This window comes from Leptonychotes weddellii, chromosome X (genome assembly GCF_054177405.1).
Source record: "Leptonychotes weddellii isolate Sample4059 chromosome X, ASM5417740v2, whole genome shotgun sequence".
NCBI lineage: Eukaryota > Metazoa > Chordata > Mammalia > Carnivora > Phocidae > Leptonychotes > Leptonychotes weddellii.
Genome location: NC_138385.1, coordinates 57253288 through 57274099, shown reverse-complemented (window position 1 = coordinate 57274099; position 20812 = coordinate 57253288). Strand labels below are relative to the sequence as shown.

The following is a 20812-nucleotide window of genomic DNA, read 5'->3' as shown; positions in this document are numbered from 1 at the left end:
GATGAAGGCATGCAGGCGAGGGGGCTCTCACTGCTCTTTCTTCACTCTGTCCTGGCACTGCCACGCTAACCGAGCCCCTTTGAGAGCAAACAAATTCCTCTTAACAGAAAACGCTAGGACTCTGTGAATGCGTGGGCTCTTCGGAACGTCCGTGGGAACTTAAAGTTTGTGAGCTAGGTTTCGTTTGGGGAGAGAGAACTTCTCGTGCCAGAAGCCAGCTTGGTAGCACCCAGATAGGAGTCGGAGTCGAAGTGTGAGGTTTGTAGTGTTGGTGGTCAGAGGGAGGATCCCACCAGGGACACAGAGCTGGGGCCTCGTGGCACTTCCAGTAGACACTCGGTCTGCTAGAGAGGTGGGCTTCTTCACCTTGTGCGGCAAGTGTTTGAGAAGGGAAGTAATAGAAAGAGACCAAGGCAAATGCGGCTCAGCTGGCTGTGATTTGGGGGCACGGGGCACCCTAGACCATGCCCGTTATTAACTCATGCTCCACACTCCACCAGCTGTACATGGAAGAGGAGGAGGGTCCGTCATTTCAGAAGGAGATAGGGCCAGCGACCTGATGACATGAAGCCCTCCTAACTTAAAGGGACCAGGGGCCCCCTGGGAGCCAGCACTGGCCAGTGGTATGCTGGAGAAAAAGTTGCTGAAGGCCATGAGGGCAGGTCTGGCCACGTGTGGTAGCTCTCCCTGAACACGGGGGCATTCGGCGCCACCCGCATCCCCTCGGCAAATCAGAGGCAGAGCTCAGAGCCTAGGGAGATGCACCAGGAGGAATGAGGGCCGGGAAGAGAGACTCGCCAAGTGAAGGCGGGCGCTTTGTCTTTAAACTTCCACCTTACTCTCAGTGAGCCTGGCCCTGAGTTTTGCCCGCAGAGCCCCTTGCTGGGGGCAGGGTGGGCAGTGGGTTACATATGCAGCCACGGGGCCGAGAGGGGAGGGTCTGGTGAGCCCGCTGTCGCTGCGGAATGAGAGACAGCGCGCGGGGAACAGCATGCCTCACCCCACCCCTGCCCCAGCAATTCCCCTGGAGCAAAGACTGACCCAGGGTTTCGAGAGAAATAGATCTCAATCACTACACAGGGGTGAATGTTGATAAAATGTGATCAGGTGACTGGAGGACAGACTAGCAGGCTGCTTCCTGGATGGTGGGGGGCCAGTGGGGCAGCTTCTTGGAGGCCCTGTCCTTACTGGCCCATACAAAGGCTTTCTTTGAGAAACGATTACAATCAAGCAACATCTAGTCTCAACCTGTCTCTCTACTCCGGTGGTTCTCACCCCGGGCTGCACATCTGAATGATCAGTCATCTGGGGAATTCAAGAAAAATGTTTCTATCGGGGTCCTACAGCCCGAGATTTCAGTGTCCTTGATGGGGTTCAGATACTAGGGTTTCAAAAGCTGCTCAGTTGGATTTGATATGCAGCCAGGGTTGAAAGCCCTGGCTCTCGGCCACCTAGGACTCGCAGGTGACCCAGGGTGCGACCTGTGAAAGCCCACATGTATGTCTTAGGGCTGCGGGTGCCCGGGGCCAAATTGGGAGGGATGAAGAAGAAGGGCCACTTGCCTGGACTCTGTTCATGCTCATCGCTACTGCCGTCATCCCTTCTGTGCACCTCAGACTGATTTCCACTGTGCTGTAAACAGAAACCAGGATGCACCCAAGTGTCTTTATTTTGGCTACAGGGCAACAGTTTGATAAACACGCAAGTTTGCGACACTCGTTGTTTAACACAGAGACAGCCGTGAACCCCAAATCCACCCTGAGGCGGAGGCGGACCATTATTGGATTCTCTAACTTTTCCCAGCGAGACCAAGGTGACCCCACCACAGCTGATGCCCCAGACCCTTCCCCTTGTTCACTTCTACCAGCCCTGCCCCCCAGGAATGATTCAGAGTGCGTGCGTGTGCGTGTGCGTGTGCGTGGGGGGGGAGCTTTGGATGCCCTAAAAAAAAACCCATGTGGTAATTAAGGATAACCAAGGGCCCTTTGTCAAGGGCGTCAACTGAATATGGAAAGCAGGTTTCCCAGGCTAATAAATTCATTATGTTATTGTTTCCCATTCTACATGGAATATAGCCGTATGTGTCAGATTTAGGCAAATAGATCAAGGCAGGAATCATCATGAAAAGCACCATCCTAACAGAACCATTACTGCTACTAAATGGAGGCCAGCCAAAGGGCGCAGACCAGAGAGATGTGGATGCGAGTCCCGGCCTCTCCACTTACTAAAACCATGAGGCCTTGGCCAGTTTGCATCACCTCTCTGAGCCTCAGCGTCTTCATCTGCAAATTGGGGATAACAACACCAAGCTGGCGGATTAGAGCTGTTAACATGTAATGGGCCTACCGTGCACCCAGTGCATAGTGGGTGCTCAACGAATGGTGGTTGCTCTTATAAATTTATTATAGTCGTAGTAGCAGCAATGATGTGACAGTAAGGATTGTTGTGGATGAGAAAACCTTTGGGGATTTTGGACATCGGAATTGTTTCCCCACATCTGTGGGTCATCCCAAGTCCCTCGCGTGTGGCAAAGCTAAAAAGGGCCAGGTGCCAGAAATGCAACCGGGCTCTGAACTTGCCGCCCGTGGCATCCTCCAGATTCATTGCCGGGGCTGGAAGTCCCACGGCGCTGTCCTTTGGCAGGTCCCCAGCCCCCGCTCTCGTCTCAGGAGAGGAGGAGCACTGAGGTCTGGGATCGTTCGTGAGCCTGGGCTGAAAGCTTGGGGGGGAAAAAAAAAAACCCCCAGGTAGCCCCACACGCCACTTGAGCTCTAAAAGGAATAATTAAAGCCAGCAAGGCTTTGGCAGCCTCCGGGACAATTCAAGGGCAAGGCACCCCGTGACTCACCATGTGGTGATGGGCAAGGACCCAACTTCCCCAGCATCCTCATCTCGGGAGAGGAAGAACCAAGGAATCCTGACCAAGCTGTTGGCAGATGCTTCTTGGCAAGACTTTGGTGCACCTGTCTCGAGACGAGGACCTCAAGGGGGATCCCTGGCGGCAGCACTAACTCTCTGTGTTTACCTTCCCCAGGTCACGGCAACAGGCCGGCTGGCAGCGTGGCCCGCACCGCCACCTCGAACATCAGGCCCAGTCATTCGGCCCCAGAAGGTGTGCATGGAAGAGTGGCAGTTGGTCAGGAAGTTCAGTTCCCAAATCTCACCTCCCCAGGACTGAGGAGTCCTTCTAGTGACCCAGAGGAAGCGCTCCAAGTGCGCGGTGTCACCAAAGCCCCGGGCATGGAGAGCATAGGAATGGTGTACAGCGTCCCCAGTTCTTGCAACGGGCCGACAGAATCGACGTTCTCTGCTTCCTGGAAGGGAGATACTTTTACCTACATGACTCCAAGTGCCGCCAGCCAGAGCAATCGAGTGGGTGAAAACGGAAGAGATCCCTCCTCGGGCAACGCTTGGGTCCCTCTGCGCGCACTGCCGCCTCTAGTTCCTAAGGAGGCCGCTACCCTCCTTGTCACTCGTGATAACCCTGCAGGATGCAGTGGGTCAGCTGGCTACTCTGAGCGCCCTACTCAACGAAGGCAAGCATCAGAGCGACCCTCCAAGATCGGCCTCCTCACCAGTGGTACCTCAAGGCTGGAGACAGGCCCGGGGGGGTCCAGCAGGTTCCGGGAGCGGTCTCTGTCTGTGCCCACGGACTCGGGCGCCGCGGATGTGGACTACAAGGAGGAACAGAAGGCCAGTGAGGCCTGTGCCCTGCCTTACGCCAGTACGAGTTCTGAGGGCAGTAACAGTGCCGACAACATCGCCTCCCTTAGCGCGCAACAGGAGGCCCAGCACAGGAGGCAGAGATCCAAGAGTATCTCGCTCCGGAAGGCCAAAAAGAAGCCGTCCCCACCCACGCGCAGTGTCTCGCTCGTCAAAGATGAGCAGGCCCTCTCGCCGGAAGGTGGGTCAGCACTGCCCAAGGACCAGAGGCCCAGGAGCCTCTGCCTCTCCTTGGAACACCAAGGACGTCCCTCATCCCACCCCGATGCTCAGGGTCACCCAGCTGTGCCAACCGTCAGAGATCCGGAAGGTACCCAACTCTCCCACCACTGGTATCTGGCTGACTGGAAGTCCGGCGACACCTACCAGTCCTTGTCCAGCTCCAGCACTGCCACTGGCACCACGGTCATCGAGTGCACCCAAGTTCAGGGCAGCTCAGAGTCTCTCGCCTCCCCTTGCACGTCCAGAGCCACAACGCCTTCCCAACTCTCCATCGAGGTGGAGGCCAGGGAGGTATCCTCCCCAGGAAGGCCCACCGGGCTGATGTCACCCTCCAGTGGATACTCCAGCCAGTCGGAGACACCAACGCCCACCGTCTCCATGTCCTTGACCCTGGGCCACCTGCCCCCTCCGAGTGGCGGCGTCCGGGTGCGTCCGGTGGTACCCGAGAGGAAGTCGTCGCTGCCCCCGACCTCGCCGATGGAGAAACTTGCCAAGTCACGGCTGTCGTTTGACCTGCCGTTGACCTCTTCAGCCAACCTGGATCTGTCCGGGATGAGTATCTCCATCCGAAGCAAAACCAAGGTGAGCCGACATCACTCAGATACAAATTTCGGGGCCAAGCTGGCCCAGAAAACCAGCCCCAACCAGCCCGTCATGCCCATGGTCACTCAGTCCGACCTCCGTTCCGTGCGCCTGAGGTCAGTCAGCAAGTCTGAGCCGGAAGATGACATCGAGAGCCCAGACTATGCTGAGGACACAGGAGCGGAAGTCTTCACCTTGCCAGAGAGAAAGACGAAACCCCCCATAGCCGAGAAGCCCCCCGTGGCCCGAAGGCCTCCGAGCTTGGTCCCCAAGCCACCATCGGTCCCCGAGGAGTACACACTCACCTCGCCGACCTCGGCCATGACCCCCAAGAGCTCAATTCAACACACGCGGCCACTCCCTCAAGACATCTACACGGTGGTGCGGAAACCAAAGCCCTCCAGCTTCCCCGAGGGCAGAAGCCCCGGGGAGCCTCCAGCGCCCTCGTCTCTCGCTTTCACACCTTTTGCCAGTTCCTCTGGTGCTTTCTTCTCAGGAACACAGCAACCTCCCCAGGGCACCACGGAGGACGGGGGCCCCAAGGCGAGAGCCCTGCCTGAAAGAATCAGCCTGCAGAGCCAGGAGGAAGCGGAGAGAAAGAAAGGCAAGATCCCACCTCCCGTCCCCAAAAAGCCCAGCGTGCTGTACCTGCCTCTCACCTCACCCACGGCTCACATGGAGGCGTACGGGGCCGAACCGAGGCTGCCTCTCAGCCCCATCATCACCCTGCAGGAAGAAGCCAAGGGTCCCCCCACCAGTGACCACCCGCAGTCCCCTGGTACGAGGACGACTTCACCACTGCAGGCTGAAGGTGAAAGGGAGGCAAGTCCTCTAGGTTAGTAAACTGCTGGCTTTTCCTTTCAATCCCAGGAAAGATGACGGTGAGCATAGAGTGCCAGAGACGGAAGCAGATGCCCCCCAATAATGATCCTGAGTCCAGGACAGCCGGGTCAGTAGGAGGCATCTCTTGAGGGTTGGGGTTCTGCCAAAGAGGCCTCGCCGCCCTTGGGATCAGGAGTGACCCAGGCAGGGATGCATCTCCAAGGCCCACTTTGGGCCGGTCCACCCTGGAACCCCCAAGGACTGAGAGAATAAAATCAAACTAGGTCTTAGCCCGCTAGGACCCTAGGAGCCCATCTGCCTAGTCAGGCACGCATCCCCCGCCCTAGGAACTCTCTCTCTGCCTCACTGGACAGCACTTTTCTCTAGCCACGCTGATTTTAGTTTCACGCACGGGACTCCGTACCCTCCCAGGCTGAGTTCCCGTGCGACGGCCCGCTCGCAGGCTTCTGAAAGAGTAGCATAGGTTTCCAGCGGCACCCTTTCTTAGTGCTTTCTGGAGGAAAGGGCGCTCACTTGCTGGGATTCGTTGAGGCTGGCTCTTCCCAGGACAATAAGACGAGGCTGGATAATGTTTCTCGTCCTTTTGGGGGGTCTTTTTTTTTTTTCATGCCCCTTTCCTGTTTCCATTGCGGTCAAATGCACCTAACGTGAAATTTACCATCTCCAGAGCGCTCTTCATCTTGCAACACTGAAGTCCGTACCCATTAAACAACTCACCACCGTTCCCTCCCCCTAGCCGCTGGCAACCACTCTTCTACTTTCTGTCTCTATGAATTTGCCTCTCTCTAGGGAGCTCGTGTAAGTGGAATCACACCGCACTGGTCTTTTGTGGACCGCCTATTTCACTTAATAGATTGTCCTCCACATCCATCCGTGTTTCTCATCCCTTTTTTGAACCCTTAACACCAAACATCAAAATCTTATCACCTTCCTGGGGCGCCTGGGTGGCTCCATCACGGTTTCTGTTCAGGTCATGATCCTGAGATGTCGGGGTCCTGGGGTCAAGCCCCACATCGCATCGTCGGGCTCCTTGCTCAGTGCAGAGTCTGTGAGTCTGCTTGTCCCCCTCCCTCCCCCTCAGCTCCTCCCTCACCCCATGCTCTCTCTCTCTTCCTCTCTCAGGTAAATAAGTAAAATCTTAGAACAAAACAAAACAAAACAAAAAAACAACATCTTATGACCTTCCTTAAGCTGATTTGGACTTTCAACAGAAGTTAAATCATAGGGACTAGAACAGGCAAACAAATCAAAGCCCACAGGTAATTTTAGAATATGCTTTGTCAAACTCCACAGGCTCCCTCTGAGATTCAGATAGGTCCCACTCCCACCTACTGGTTGAGTCATTGCTTTAGATTACTCTCAGCTTTTTTGATTTTTAAAAATGATGCATTCAAAGCAAGAAAATGCTCTGGCAACCTGTTGTAATGGAAAAGGCATGAGAAAACAAGGACCCATGCTGATCTTCACCACTCAGGCCACCTTGGCCAAAACATGAACCTTCTGAACATCGTGTTCCTCTGCAACATGGAGACATTAAGGGTCTCTGCCCAGCAGTCCTTTCAGACTTGCTTTGAACATCAAATGAGGTACATGGGTGAGAATGTGCTTTGTCCTAACTCCTGTGGGCCAAGTATTTAATTCCTTCTGGTTCTTATGCCTAGGGAGCTCTGCAGAACCAAGCACTGAAGAAAAAAGTGTAATCAGCGATAAAACAGCCGAATGGATCGCCGAAGACGATGAGGACGTGTTTGTGGCTTCTCGCACAACGGAAGATTTGTTTACTGTGATACACAGGTCTAGACCCATTTTCTTAATTCCTAACGTCTCCTTAATGCCTTCCCTTTTGAGCCCTCTGAGCAGCCATGAGCACTGAAGCTGGAGACTAAGTGCAGATACCCACACATGGGAACGGCAGTGCCAGACCTCGCAGATGCAGTTCGCTGACATCTTTGGGTGACGTGGAGGAGGGGCCGGGAAGGGAGGACCAGGTGCCGAGTGAGAGGCCCCTCGTCTCCTAGCAACCGCAGGCCTATTGTGGCTCCATCTGCTCTCTGCAGCTCTGTCTACAGACAGAGACATTTAACCCTTCACAGCATTCCTTGTACCAAACCCATCTCGGCAAGAAGCGCGGTGGGGCACCGAGCCGGGTGGGTGTCAGAGCAGGAACGTAGGCAAAGGGGGACCGGACGGGGACCCCCGTTCTTGGACAGGGGCACAGAGCGGGGGCTTGGTGGTGAGAAAAACTAGAAAGAGCCCAGTTATCAGGGCTGCGGGAGGGCCCGTTCCCTCGGGCTCTCTTGAATCCGAGTCACCGAGCTACAAGCCTTGACTCCTTAAATTCTTCCTCGGTCCCAGAACCAGGGCATGGTCGAGCCTGCAGGCCCTCCAGCTGTGGGTATTGAAAGGAGGGTACAGGCAGGGAGCCAGACAGGGGACTCTGAGGACTTAGCAGCTAGTGAGAGAGAGAGAGAGAGAGCGCGTGCTGGTCAGCGCAACTGCTCGCAAGGCTGCTCCGTGAGGCTCCCAGGTCATGTCACTGGCCTTCGGGAAGTTATATGAAGCATTAGGAAAATGTCTGCCGCGTTGAATTCACTCAGAGCAAACTTTCTCTTCTTTAGGTCCAAAAGAAAGCTGCTTGGCTGGAAAGAGCCTGGGGAGGCCTTTGCCGGCGGCGGCAGACCAAGCTCGCATTCACCAGTAAAGAACCCAGCTGATTCTCCAGTCGGTGAGTCAGCTACCCCTCCCGGGTCAAGCGGCGGTGCCAACCTAGATGCTGGCAGAAACGATGACTTCAAGGCCTTGCTACAGAAGAGGGGAAGCAAGGCAACTCCAAAGTCCCGCCCCTCAGCAGCCGAACTGCTGAAGACCACTAACCCACTGGCTCGGAGAATTATTGCACAATTTTCAAAAGACTACGAAACCACCGATAACCCCAGTACCTAAGGCCCGGGTTCAGCAAACAGGGTTTAGTCACCAGACTTGAGTAGACGAAGGGGAAGAGAAAGGGTTTTAAAAAGGAGTCGTGGAAATAACAGAAGAGCCTACTTGTCCTTTCCATTCATTCACCCCCTGGACAGCAGGAGAGAGGCCACTCGACCTAGAACTGAAATCATCAGGCACTTTAATCACCTTCGGACATTTCGCATTGTCATACGTGTAACGATCTTGCCATTACTGACGACAGATTTTCTCCTTCTTCCCCCCAGTGCTGTGCCCTGAGGAGAAATCCGTCCCTGACTCCTGTCACCAAGGGGCACAGTGCGAGGGCCGACTGGGGCTGCCGAGACTGGGGGTTTTCCGATTATTCACTTTCCGGGCAAGGCCTTGATGGCCCTGTGTAGAGAAGCAGAAAGACTCTGAGGCCTCTTCAAACCACAGTCTTGCTCTCCGAAGCCCCCCTCAGAGAGGTTTGCGGGTGTACGCTTATTTCAGCATGGGGTTGATTGGCTGGCTTTTGTCATGCAAAATATGAATGTGACTCTGTCTTGAAATTCATGCCTTTTTCAGTTGGATTGTCTACGCGGAGAACAGGGTGATGAGTTCCGATAAACATGTAGACTCCCCTCCCCCTTTAGCTAGGAAAAGTCAGGACTGGGTTGCTTTGGATGAACCAAGTTCAGCGAGCAAACGAGGCAGCCATGCGTTCTCTCAGATCTAGCCGAGGCAACTCGCACGCGCGCGTGCGCCGTGACATTCTCCGAGGGTCTGTCCACAATGAGAGCTAGGATCGGTGCCCAGCTCAGGCTGCATTCTAAGAACCCTCGTTTCACTTGCATATAACCTTCATTACAGGAAGCAATTAGCTGAAGGAACAGCATCATCAAAGGCTCAAGGAGGAGAGAAAGTAAGTGTAACTTGTCCACCTCCATTCAGTTTAGATTGTGGTTTGTGGTTGCTTTTGTTTGGGTTAAAGGAGGTCTTATTCTGTTCCCAAACCGAGAATGTATGGACTAAAAAAGGATATATCCAAAACCTAAAAGGCTGCCTTGCAAGTTGCTGTGGCCCATAACACACACACACACACACACACACACACACACACACAAAGGGCTAATTTTTTTTTTTTTTTTTTGGCCATTTAGGTTCCACCTTGTGACCAACTTTCAGTTAACTATGCTGTGGGGGAGTGGATGGTCTGGGGAAAATAGGGTGCTGACAGAGCCCCAGAACAATCCCCGTGACCCCCCTCCCACAAACACACAAGCTTATAGGCACTAACTATTCTTGTCAGTTCAATTTTCTAAACAGGTCAAGAGCAGTGATTCATTTGGTTTTCGTATGTCTGGTCGCTGGGAGGTTGGGGGGAAAAAACAGACGACGCATTGAACAAAAACTGGCTGACCAGTCATGGAGGGTTAATTGTCCCCGTTCCCAAGAAGGGAAAAGAAAAGTCAAAGGAAATTGTAGCCTGCTTCCTGGACCCCTTCCTCCTTCACCACTGCCATCCCCCCACCAACGGATTCATTGGCCAACCTCCTGGAGGCTGCAAAAACTGCCCCAGAGACAAGCAGTTCTTGATTTTGATAGGCCGCCTTGCTCACCAATGAGAAGCAAGCTCTTAGCTCCACTGCCCACACTCTAGCAGGCAGAGCAGCTGAAAAGCTACCCTGAGAGCTGAGGAGACTTGGAAGCCGCTTAGAAGCCTTCAGCCTAGGCCCTGGGTTGGTACAGTTCTGAATTCCGGACTTCTGAGTACAGGCCGGCCTCACCAACTTCTGCGCGATCCGCACTTGCCCCTGGTTTAGGCAGAGGCCACTTAAAATAATAAGCAGCGAGAACCCAGTTGCTTTCGAAAGCATCCCAACTATTTGGTTCGAAGGTCCTGATCGAATTTCAGGGGGTTTGCCTGACATCAAATAAAACTCATTCCTGGCCTGAATTTACATACGAATGCCACACTCGTCTGCCCCAGCCTCAGCATTCCAAAAGACAGAAATATTTTCCTCCGTAGGGAAGTGAAGGGGTGTTTGTGCTTTGGCCTAACAAAAGTGAAAGGCTTCCAGGGCCTTCTCCTGGGGAAGCACTTTGAACAGCTCAACTCTGAAGCCGAATACGAGACTCACATAGTATAGGATTTGTTACTTCTGCTGATTTTTCTGGAAGCTTCTCGTTTGCTACTTCTAGTGGGTTTCGCCTCTCCCCTCGCCTTGCTATCTCTGGTGGTTTTCCCAAAAGGTTCTAAAGCTGAATGACCGGACACCTTTAGGTTTTAACGTTTCCTTGAGTCTTGCTTTCCTCTATGGTAGTCTGTATACCTGGGATTTTTATAACGTCTTCTGCATCATTATTATGGCCCTGAAATTCCCGGTGGTGTTTCTCATTAGCACAAGAGGATTTGGGGCAGTGATTGTATGGCCAGAGGGAACACCGAGGACTAGAAATGTTCCTTTAATATTTTGCAGCAGGGGACCTAATCCCAAACAAACAGCCAGACTGTGGAATTTGTTAGTCATTGAGGACCGTAAGACCAAACATCTTTCCTGCTCTTAACACGCAACATCTCTCACCCCTGTGATTATCATAACACCAGCTCTCTCTCCCACCTAGGCACACAGCACGGTGTTTGCTGCCTTGTACCCCTACTTGCTAAGGCTAGAGAAGACAGGCTGCAAGCCCCTCCAGGCAGGCTTTCAGAGAACCTCCTGCTGCCTCTGTTACTTGAGCAGATAATAATGATAACAGGTTTTGAAGGTGGAAATCAGAAGGGGTTCAAGTGAAATGAAGTTGGCCCCAGGAGGTCAGCTTCCATTTGAAGTTGTTTCCATCCTTCTGGTTTGCTCTGATTCCAGCCAGTAGCAGCAGGTGGCTCTGCTAGGCTGACCTCAGTCTAGTCACGAGTAGAGAGAGTCGTCCCCAGGATTGGTTAATGGGTAGCTAAGAGTGCTTTGCTCTAGGTGGGTGTTGATTACGTATTTGTGGTTCAAATGTTGAGGGGAGAGAGCAAGCCATTCTTGGTACAACAGGAAGCCTCGTTGGTGCCTCCCCTCCTTTGCCTGCCTCATCTCTCGCCTGGGCCTCCCACCGGGCCCCAACTTGTCCCTCAGCCCCAACCCCCGTGACCTGCATCCCTAGCCTCCCGCGTACCCTTTCAGGAGGCAGGACCACAGGCAGCGAAATAGTTCACCTTAGCCTAATGACCACAAGTCGACCAGTTGGTCCGAGGGCATTACTTCGAATGTGCAAAGATGGAGGAGATTCTACAAGGCTGACAATGCGCATTTCACTGGACATCCATCTTAATTAACTCTCTAGATGACACGGATCAGCTCATGATCCCGCTGTACCTGTCTGTCTGAGCAGATGTGTCCATGCACCTGCCCTCTTCCTCACAAACAAATCATCCCCTAAAAAAAGACGAGTTCATGGCCAGGGCTCTGTTCCTCACCAGAGGAGTAGCCTTCCAACCTCACCAAGTGTGTAAACACAGTAGAAAGCTTTCACTGTAATCGGATCTGCCAGGGCCAGGACCAGAGTGAGGTGAATGAGGCGCCCGCTCTCGGGGCCGCCCCGTGCCTTACCCTCGGGCCAGCCCTGCTCTTTGCACTCTATAAATATCAGTTTATCTTCTTCCCGAGCGCAAGTGTGGTTCCTCCAATAACTCCCTATCTGCCGTTGCACCAGATATCTTATTACCATCTCTTTTTCCACTGCTCTCAACCTTTGTATGCCTATACATCAGAGAGCCTTCAATATGATCAGAAGACATGGTTGATTTCCAAGCAACCTGCTCCGACTGGCAAGTCAGCCCCCATTTCGGTAGGGATGCAGACAGGGGCGGCCCTTCAGCAAGATTGTGGATAAGTTGGAGGCCTGCCACTGGGACCCTCTCTCTCCTCTTTCTGCTCCATGTTCCCCAGACCTTGGTTCCCAGAACCAACCCTCCTGAGTGCCTCTTCGTTTGTTCTCCTCACTCAGAAAAACATGCTCTCAGGAAAGAGATGAAGTCCTTTACTTGGACATTGTGAGGCTTAATGCTACCTTTTTTGAGGGTCACTTGCATTGTAACAGGGGAAAAGCCTTAAGCCAAAGGAATTGAAGTTCTACTTGTAGGATGTTAGGCACCGATTAGTTGCCGAAGTGTATTTTTCACCACGGAATGGCCAAATTCCCTGACCGTTAACTCCAGAAGACAGAAAATGCTGTAGTCTCCCGGAATTATTTTATCACATTGCTGGTGGTTGGCTACATAGGCCTGATCCCCAGTGCTGTCCTCTTGGACAAGGGACCAAGGGACCACATCTACCAAGAGACTCTCGGAAATGGCTCCCGGAAGGCCGAGAACCTCGCTATTGTACAGTGACGTTTTTACACGAATGGAAGTCATACTAATCATTTTAGTAAAAGAACACAAGGCGTTAGGGTTTGTGAGACTGCGTCCTGTTCGTGAAAGGTGAAACTGTCCAATCGATGTCTGATCGATGTCGGTCACCCGGTGTTGGTGGTGATTATTAAATTTCCCGGAGGTACAGCTTTACTGACCACAAGCCTCTGCTTCCCCTACCCTTATTTATGTTTTGTGCTATCACTTGCGCTTGGTGTGAGAGAGACCAGATCTCTGCCAGAGCACCCAGTCCCTCCGAAGCCTTTGCTTGTGTTTCAGCTTTAAGTCATGAAGATATTAGGGATCTAAGAGGACAGGAGAGTGGGAAAGAGGTACAAACAGCTGCCTCCGTCAAAGGGCAGCAAGAATTGTAATTTAAACAATGACATGAAATAAAGTTCTAGAATATTCTGAAACAGACTTATATAGGGATACAGTAGTAAATGGTTAGCGACAAATATTTGAGGCGCTTTTAATAAGTGTAACAAAAATACTTTTGCATAAGTAATGGGTTGTGTGAAATACGTATATATGTTTGTTCAGCAAAGCCCAAAATCGAGGCCAGTGGTTCTCAGAGTGTAATCTCGGAACCAGCAGCAGCAGCCGCAGCCCTGGGATATGTATGTGTGTGTGTGTCTGTGTGTGTGTGTGTGTGTTCCAGCGACGTTACTTCTTCAAGCCCCTGAATCACTATAGCCACGACTGTCCAAATGGTTCCAGCCTTTCCCGTCGTTTCTTCTGTCCTTAGAGTGATCAGTGTCTGGCCAAGTGATGTATATTTTCGTGTTGGTCAGGTATACATTTGTCTGGTGTTAAGAAACAATCAGATTGAATCAACGTACTTGCTTAACCTGCAAAACCCTTGATTTGACTTAGCCAGGACATCTGACCTGTTTAGAGGTTTAAATTTTTTTTTTTTTTTTTTTTTTGTAATTCACGAATAGGAAAAAGGAAGAAGTGTTCTGTTTGTTTGGTATTGCCAACCCTTAAATACCTATCTTCACCGTGGTGGCTGCTCTCGACGAGGGCTCCGATTTTAAGATTTTGCCTACATAGTGGAATTTGTTATCAACAAATCCACCAACAAAATCTGAACTGGAACAGCCAGTTAACCCCTCTCAGCTTCTCCTTAATGCCAAGCTTTATAGGAACTTATTCCTTATGTGGTGTTCAGCTTTTTTTTTTATGTCCAATTTTATAAGATGTTATGCATGCGGACGCAGCATTGTGCTCATTGTATAAGTCACACTGAACTCATTTCTTCCTCCGTATGTATGATGGTGATGAAATACCAGTCTGTATGTCCTGACTTCTCCCAATCAGCTGTAAATGACAAATCTTTTCATTAATTTTTAAATGAGATATATTAACTCTGGCTAGTAGTTAAAATTTTATTCTTTTTATTATATTTCATTGCTACTCTTTTCTACGGACTCCAAAGCTTACTCTGGGGAATATTTCTTATTTCTAGGTTGTTGTATTTCTCTTATTTCTATATTTATCTGTAGTCACGGAATGTTAGAACTGAAAGGGACCAACCTCTCATTTCACACATGAGGTCCAGAAAGGTCAAATAACTTAAACGAGGTCATGTACACAGTAGGAGGGTCTGGCCTCAATCCCAGGTCTCCTGCCTCTGGGCCCAGTGTGTTTTCATTTAAAGGACTGCATTTAGAGAGGACCCACGGCTGGCTTCTACTTCTACGACACATGAATTTCCCGGGTATTTCAGTGAACTAATTAGCTATGCTTTAAGGGAAAATGCTCAAGATTTCTTTAGTTGAATCTGAAGACAAATCTCATTTTCAATTTAGAAACATTCGTTTCCCCTCCAAATTCAGTATATGTTCCCTACTTTGTTTTTCCTAAGAGATGTTTGAGAAATGAATTTTTGTAGATCAAATTCCACTTTCTGGTAGAGAAGCGTCCTATGTGGGGGAATCTTCTGGCGACTTCTTTTGAGAAACAAAAAATCCAATGTCCCCTAATATCTCTACTTCTTTTTAGTGTGAACTTTTGTAATTGGTATTTATTTAAAGTAGGGCAAACCAGTGTAGGCTTTCCTAGAATCTACTTTATCCTTCCCTTCTGAAACTTTATGAGATATTTTCAGACTGTTAGATGCTCATGAGATCCTTAGTTGTGTTCTAGAAACTTCACCTAACTTGATGTTATGTCAATCCCTGGGCTCAAACTCTATCTCCATCTTACCAGAAAATTACAGAATTCCCTAATCAGTACTGAGCTCTGCATGCATTCTCTTTTCTGGAACATTCTTTGCCTAGTGTGACTCTCTCTTTAGCTATTCTTGGGCTTCCTTCCATGGTTCATGCATACCTTACTATTCTGTGGAACTGCAGTCAGTGTCCCTTTAGGGCCATGCTAGTCACATGGAGTGATATTTCCAGTTATTTCCATCGTTCCCTTGTTTCTACTGGACCTCCTCTGGTTTCCATTTTCAGGAATGCTCAGAGATTGGTGGGGTCTTGACCCGGGGGGTTGACACGCTTTTTTGGCAAAGGGCCAGAGAGTAAGTACTTTAGGTTTTGACGTCCACACGTGGTCTCTGTAGCATATTCTTCTTTGTCGTTGTTTCTTTTTTTCTTTGTTTTACTGCACTTTAAAAATGTAGATACCATTCTTAGCTCTTGGGCCATAGAAAGCCCCAAGCTGGATTTGACCTGCTTGTCATAGTTTACTGACCCCTGGTCCAGACAGTCTTCTGGGACAGGCATTTCTGTGACTGGCCCCATGTGATAACTAAATTGTATGCTGGATGTTGGGGCTCGCTACCCTCCCACCTACTTACTACGCTGTCACACCAGTCTGCACAGAAGTGGGTGGAAAAGGGCTGCATATGTCAACCCATGACTCTCTAATAGGGTGCTCTTCATCATGGTCTTTCTTTCTCTCTTTCTCCCTGTCTCTCTGTCCCTCTGTCTGTCTCTCACTGACTACCTTGGTGTAGAAACCCTCATTCACTTTTCCAGACCTCCTGTCTTGGTCATCCAATGTGCCTCTTCTTCCTCGAGTTTGGGGTAAACTGGCAGGGAAGAATGGATTTCTGACTTTTCTTATTTCTTTTGTCCCATCACTGGTCTCCCAAACTGTGGCTGGGCACCCCTGCCCTGGATCATCTGGCCTGCCCTGCCCCATATTGTCATTGTGAGTTTAAGGCTGTCTCTGGAAAGTCTGGTGGCCCAGGCCATGAGGTTCCAGTCCAGTCTACAATTTCCTAGGAAAATCACCAGACCTCTTGGTTCCCATGGTTGGTTTTAAAACCCAGAATATCCATGTGTCCATTCTCTATAATGCCATTTGGATCTGTTCTAGACTTATCCCCAGCAAGAAAACCAACGAGGTATAGAAAGTATTCTGTGCCCACAGTGTTTACGTGCCTAAACCCCCTGCCTCTTGGGCCCCCAGGCCCCAGGATGGACTCCTTGGGATGCCCCGTGCAGCACCACACCCAGCAAGCATGCGGCACACCACCGCCTCCTGTTTCCTGAACCTTTTTTTTTTTTAAAGATTTTATTTATTTATTTGCCAGAGAGAGAGGGAGAGAGAGACAGAGAGCAAGTACAAGCAGGGGGAGCGGCAGGCAGAGGGAGAGGGAGAAGCAGGCTCCCTGCTGAGCAAGGAGCCCGATGTGGGGCTCAATCCCAGGACCCTGGGATCATGACCTGAGCCGAAGGCAGCCGCTTAACCCACTGAGCCACCCGGGTGTCCCTGCTTTCTGAACCTTTAAAAGGATTCCCTAGGGGCACCTGGCTGGCTCAGTCCATAGAGCATCTGACTTTTGATCTTGGGGTTGTGAGTTCAAGCCTCTTATCGGGCCTAGACCTTACTTTAAAAAAAAAAGAAGAAGATTCCCTAAAGTTTCCTCACAACTCTCTCCATCTCGCTCCCATCTCTACCTCTCATGCCACCTGGGAGTCTAAAGCTCAGATTCGCATTTTCACATTTGCTCATAGAAGCACTGAGGGGCATGACTGACGAGGGCGGGTGCCTGAGCGTGTGAGCATGGTTTCTCCCCCGGGACTGTGAAGGCCCCCATTGACTAATGTCTCTCTCTCTCTCTCTCTCTCTCTCACACACACACACACATACACACACACACACACGCACTCACTCCATCCAGTGTTCTCATCAGTTCTCTGGTCCAGGTCTACGTCTGGTCAAGGAGAAGGGGATGGTGTGCGGCTCCTGAGGCATTTCCTTTTTTCTTGTCTTTTGAAACCTTCTTTAGGCTGGTTTGTGCTGGCTTCTCTCAAGAAGCCATTTGAAGAAACTCCTCTGTGACAACTGTGGACAGGCTGACGTACAGAGCGCTAGGACTTTAATTCGATATGAACTCGGTCACTCAGACATACTTCTGAGGCTGCAGTTTTTCCTATCGAAGCAAATTGCCTCGAAGGACCTTTCGGCTTGCTTCCTGTCATTTGAGCCCAGGGATCTGCCCAGTTACTGAAAACTAAATTTTAAAAAGTCAGAGGCGTGAGTACCTTTCAGGATCTCCCTATGTGAAAACATCCGTGAAACAGTTTCTTTCTGCCTTTGGTTTAAGATTGCCAGACTGCATGGAGCACTGGGTGTTGTACGCGAATAATGAATCGCGGAACACTGCATCAAAAGCTAATGATGTAATGTATGGTGACTAACATAACATCATAATAAAAAAAAATCAAAAAGAAGAAGATTGCCAGACTGAGGAAGGCAACCAGGCTTATGCCTTGAACTCTAAGACAGCGAAAGGGCTACACTTGCCAAAAGCAAAATGAGGAAGGAGGGTTGCCTAGTCCTACTGTGCATAAGTCAGCAGACAGACTTTTCTTACGTTAGCGTGCAGGGCTTACGAAGTGCCAACAACGCGCTAAAGAAAAATAAGGGAGACAGGAATTTACAGACCAGTATCCTAAACTGGAAGGCGGAGATAGAGCCATTCCCCCAGTGATGAGACAGTGTCCCTGGATAAAAATTTCAAGAAGCAGCAGAAACTAGGAGAGATCATCATCCCAATCCTTTTTAGAATTCTAACACAAAATGGAAGGAAGCCCTCTGTGGGGTGATATGACAAAGGGTTTTCCTTGTCTTTCTTTTCTTTCTTTCTTTTTTTCTTTTTCTTTCTTTCTTTCTTTCTTTCTTTCTTTCTTCTTTCTTTCTTTCTTTCTTTCTTTCTTTCTTTCTTTCTTTCAGCATTCCATACTGGCTTGCTACCAGCAATTGAAGTGTATTCTTTATAAAGCTAGAGCTGTTTGTGTCTTCTCAGAATAAATTGTTTCTGTTAAAAATCATTTTCCGTTTCACCCTCTGGTTTTCATTGTAGCAGTGATGCCTTTATTCAGACACTAAGCCCAGGTCACAAGCCTGTGTCACCGACTGCACAAGTGTGGGGCCCACACACAGAGGGGCTGATTCTCACAAACCCCTGAGAGCCCAAAGCCCATAATGCAGGACGTGGTGTCTTGCAGGCACCTGGCCCCCCCAGCAGTAAACCTAAGCTACCCAGGCAGGTAATTCGTGTTCAAGGACTTCGTCTCCGGGATTCAGATGCGACTGCTTATGGAAGCACCAAGGGGCCGCAGATGAGGCGGGGCTCTGGTGAAGTGGGCAGCCCGTTGCCAGGCTCCGGAGAGGAGGAGGTTGCCATAGCAACCGTACTCAGGGCACGCACTCCCTCTTTGTTCTCTGGCTCAATGAAGCCATCCAGCAGGGCAGACCAGAGTGAGTCTGGGCTGGGGGCAAAAAAAAAAAAAAAAAAAACACAGACCAGATGTGGCCCAGATCGCTTCCATCCCTCAAAAAAGGGTGTGATCCCACCATGCAAGTAGTGACAGCTATATTTCAGGGTCAACTCGCATCCGAAAGGAGCTTTGTTCTCTGTTCCCCACTGGCCCAAGCATGTAAAGCTGAGGCCCTTGCAGCCGACATCCTTGTCTCCCCAGGCCTTACGTTAGCTCATGTCCCCTGACAATACCAGGCTGTTCTTCCAAAAAGACACAACAGAGCTGGAAACAACCTAGAAGGCTCACAAGGGAAGGGAGAGGGGCCAAGGCAACTCTCAGAAAATGGTAGATGTTAGGATTTAAGATAAAGGCCAGAGACAGGCTGGCTTGAGATGGGCCTTGTGGCAAGCAGTACCTCAGTGGGACCCTGTGGTTCTGAGTCTAGTAGTCATCCTGGCAGGGTCAGGGCCCCCTTGTGCTACCAGACCTTGAATTGGGGAAGCTTTTTAGGGACTAACCCACACTGACCAAACTCACCAAAGACATGTCAAAGGCAGGGTATGGTATATTAATTGACCAAGAAGAGAACCCACTTTTAATTTTTTTTTAAATTTTATTTATTTATTTGAGAGAGAGAGAATGAGAGAGAGCACATGAGAGTGGGGAGGGTCAGAGGGAGAAGCAGACTCCCCGCCGAGCAGGGAGCCCGATGCGGGACTCGATCCCAGGACTCCAGGATCATGACCTGAGCCGAAGGCAGTCGCCCAACCAACTGAGCCACCCAGGCGCCCCGAGAACCCACTTTTAAAGCACAGGTCATAGGGACACCTGGCTGGCTCAGTCACTAGAGAATGCGACTCTGCATCTTGAGGCTGTAAGTTCGAGCCCCACGTTGGGTGTAGAGATTGCTTCAAAATAAAATAAAATCTTGGGGCGCCTGGTTGGCTCAGTTGGTTAAGCGTCTGACTCTTGATCCCAGCTCAGGTCTTGAGCTCAGGGTCATGAGTTCAGGCCATGCCCAGTGTGGAGCCCACCTAAAAAAAAATTTAAATAAATAAATAAATAAACGAACAAACAAATAAAATCTTGAAAAAATAAAAAAAATAATATAGCACAGGTCATAAATAGGAAGACTGCAGGCTGGATTGAGCTCACACACACTGTCTGGAGTACACGATTTCTTTTTCAATTTTTTAAAAAAGATTTTATTTTATTTGAGAGAGACAGAGAGCAAGTGTGCACACGAGTGGGGGGAGGGGCAGAGGGAGAGAGAGAATCTCTAGCAGACTCCCTGCTGAGTGCAGAGCCCCACGTGGGGCTCGATCCCACCACCCCGAGATCATGACCTGAGCCACAACCAAGAGTCAGATGCTTAACCGACTGGGCCACCCAGGTGCCCCTCCCTGTTTTTCAATTTTTAAAAATTTAGGTGGGACACAATTTCTCCAGTTTACCTAGTCCCCCACCACTCCCTGTTGCAGTAAACCCAACCAGCTTCGTTCATTTATACTGCTTGGTACGTCCCTGAAGGCATTTGAGCCTGTGAACTTTGCATCAAGGTGTAGTTGTGGGTTGGGGTCCCCCCCAGGAAGCACTCTGGAGTGGAGTTTGGTGAGCAGGATGTTTATTAGGGAATGCCCTAGGGATCGACATCTGTGGGAGAGAGGGAAGGAAATAGGCTTCAGTAGAAGGAGAAAGGGGCAGCAATGCAGGCACCAAAGAGCCTCAGCGACCTCTGGCATCACACGGACCCATCAGAATTGTCCCGCCCTGGGCCAAAGGCAGGCCTTCATACCCCTGCTCCAGTGAGGGGGAGGAGCTAAGGGAGAAGCAGACACACCGCTGAGCAGGGAGTCCGATGTGGGGCTCGATCCCGGGACTTCAGGATCAAGACCTGAGCCGAAGGCAGACGTCTAAACAACTGAGCCACCCAGGTGCCCCTGGTCATCTCTTTTCTCTCAGTACTTCCTTCACATTGCTCTAAGCTTCTGCTCTGCTACTCAACTTTCCACTGCTCCCCTCCCTCCCGTCCTTTTCAGCTGTGCCCACTGGAACCCCAATTAGGTTTTAGGGATCAATAGCCCTACAACCCAGAGGGCCCCCCACAATACCTTCCTTAACTGAGGACTGGCTCTCTCCTGAGAACTGCATTTCTCCTGTAGGCTTCTCCTCAGAGATCCTTCCCCGTCGTCCCCCTTCCGTGTTGTCCCCCCCACAACTACTTCTGCATCTGGAGGTGGAGTGGGTCCCTTCCTTACTCCCCGCGGCGCCTTTCAGACCATAATTCCTGAACCTCTCAGTCACTCCCCTTCACACAGTCTGTCATCCCATTCCTAGACTTGCCAAAATCTGGGACTACGTGAATATTCAGGTGGGAGACCCATTGCAAATCCCT

At 50.6% G+C, this 20812-nt stretch overlaps 1 protein-coding gene across 3 annotated transcripts in view; it reads left to right on the top strand.

Moving 5' to 3' along the window:
- LOC102741650 (NHS-like protein 2) overlaps positions 1-17985 on the top strand; it is a 71522-nt gene extending 53537 nt beyond the window's left edge. Inside the window, exons 5-8 of one of the 3 annotated variants that reach the window (XM_081808670.1) lie at positions 1650-1813; positions 3035-5362; positions 7032-7164; positions 7989-17985. In XM_081808670.1, coding sequence (XP_081664796.1) covers positions 1650-1813; positions 3035-5362; positions 7032-7164; positions 7989-8313 — 2950 coding nt within the window. In that variant the 3' untranslated portion in view covers positions 8314-17985. The remainder of the gene's footprint in view (positions 1-1649; positions 1814-3034; positions 5363-7031; positions 7165-7988) is intronic. The other 2 variants (XM_081808668.1, XM_081808669.1) reach the window with 2 other exon arrangements.
- Positions 17986-20812: the final 2827 nt, after the last annotated feature.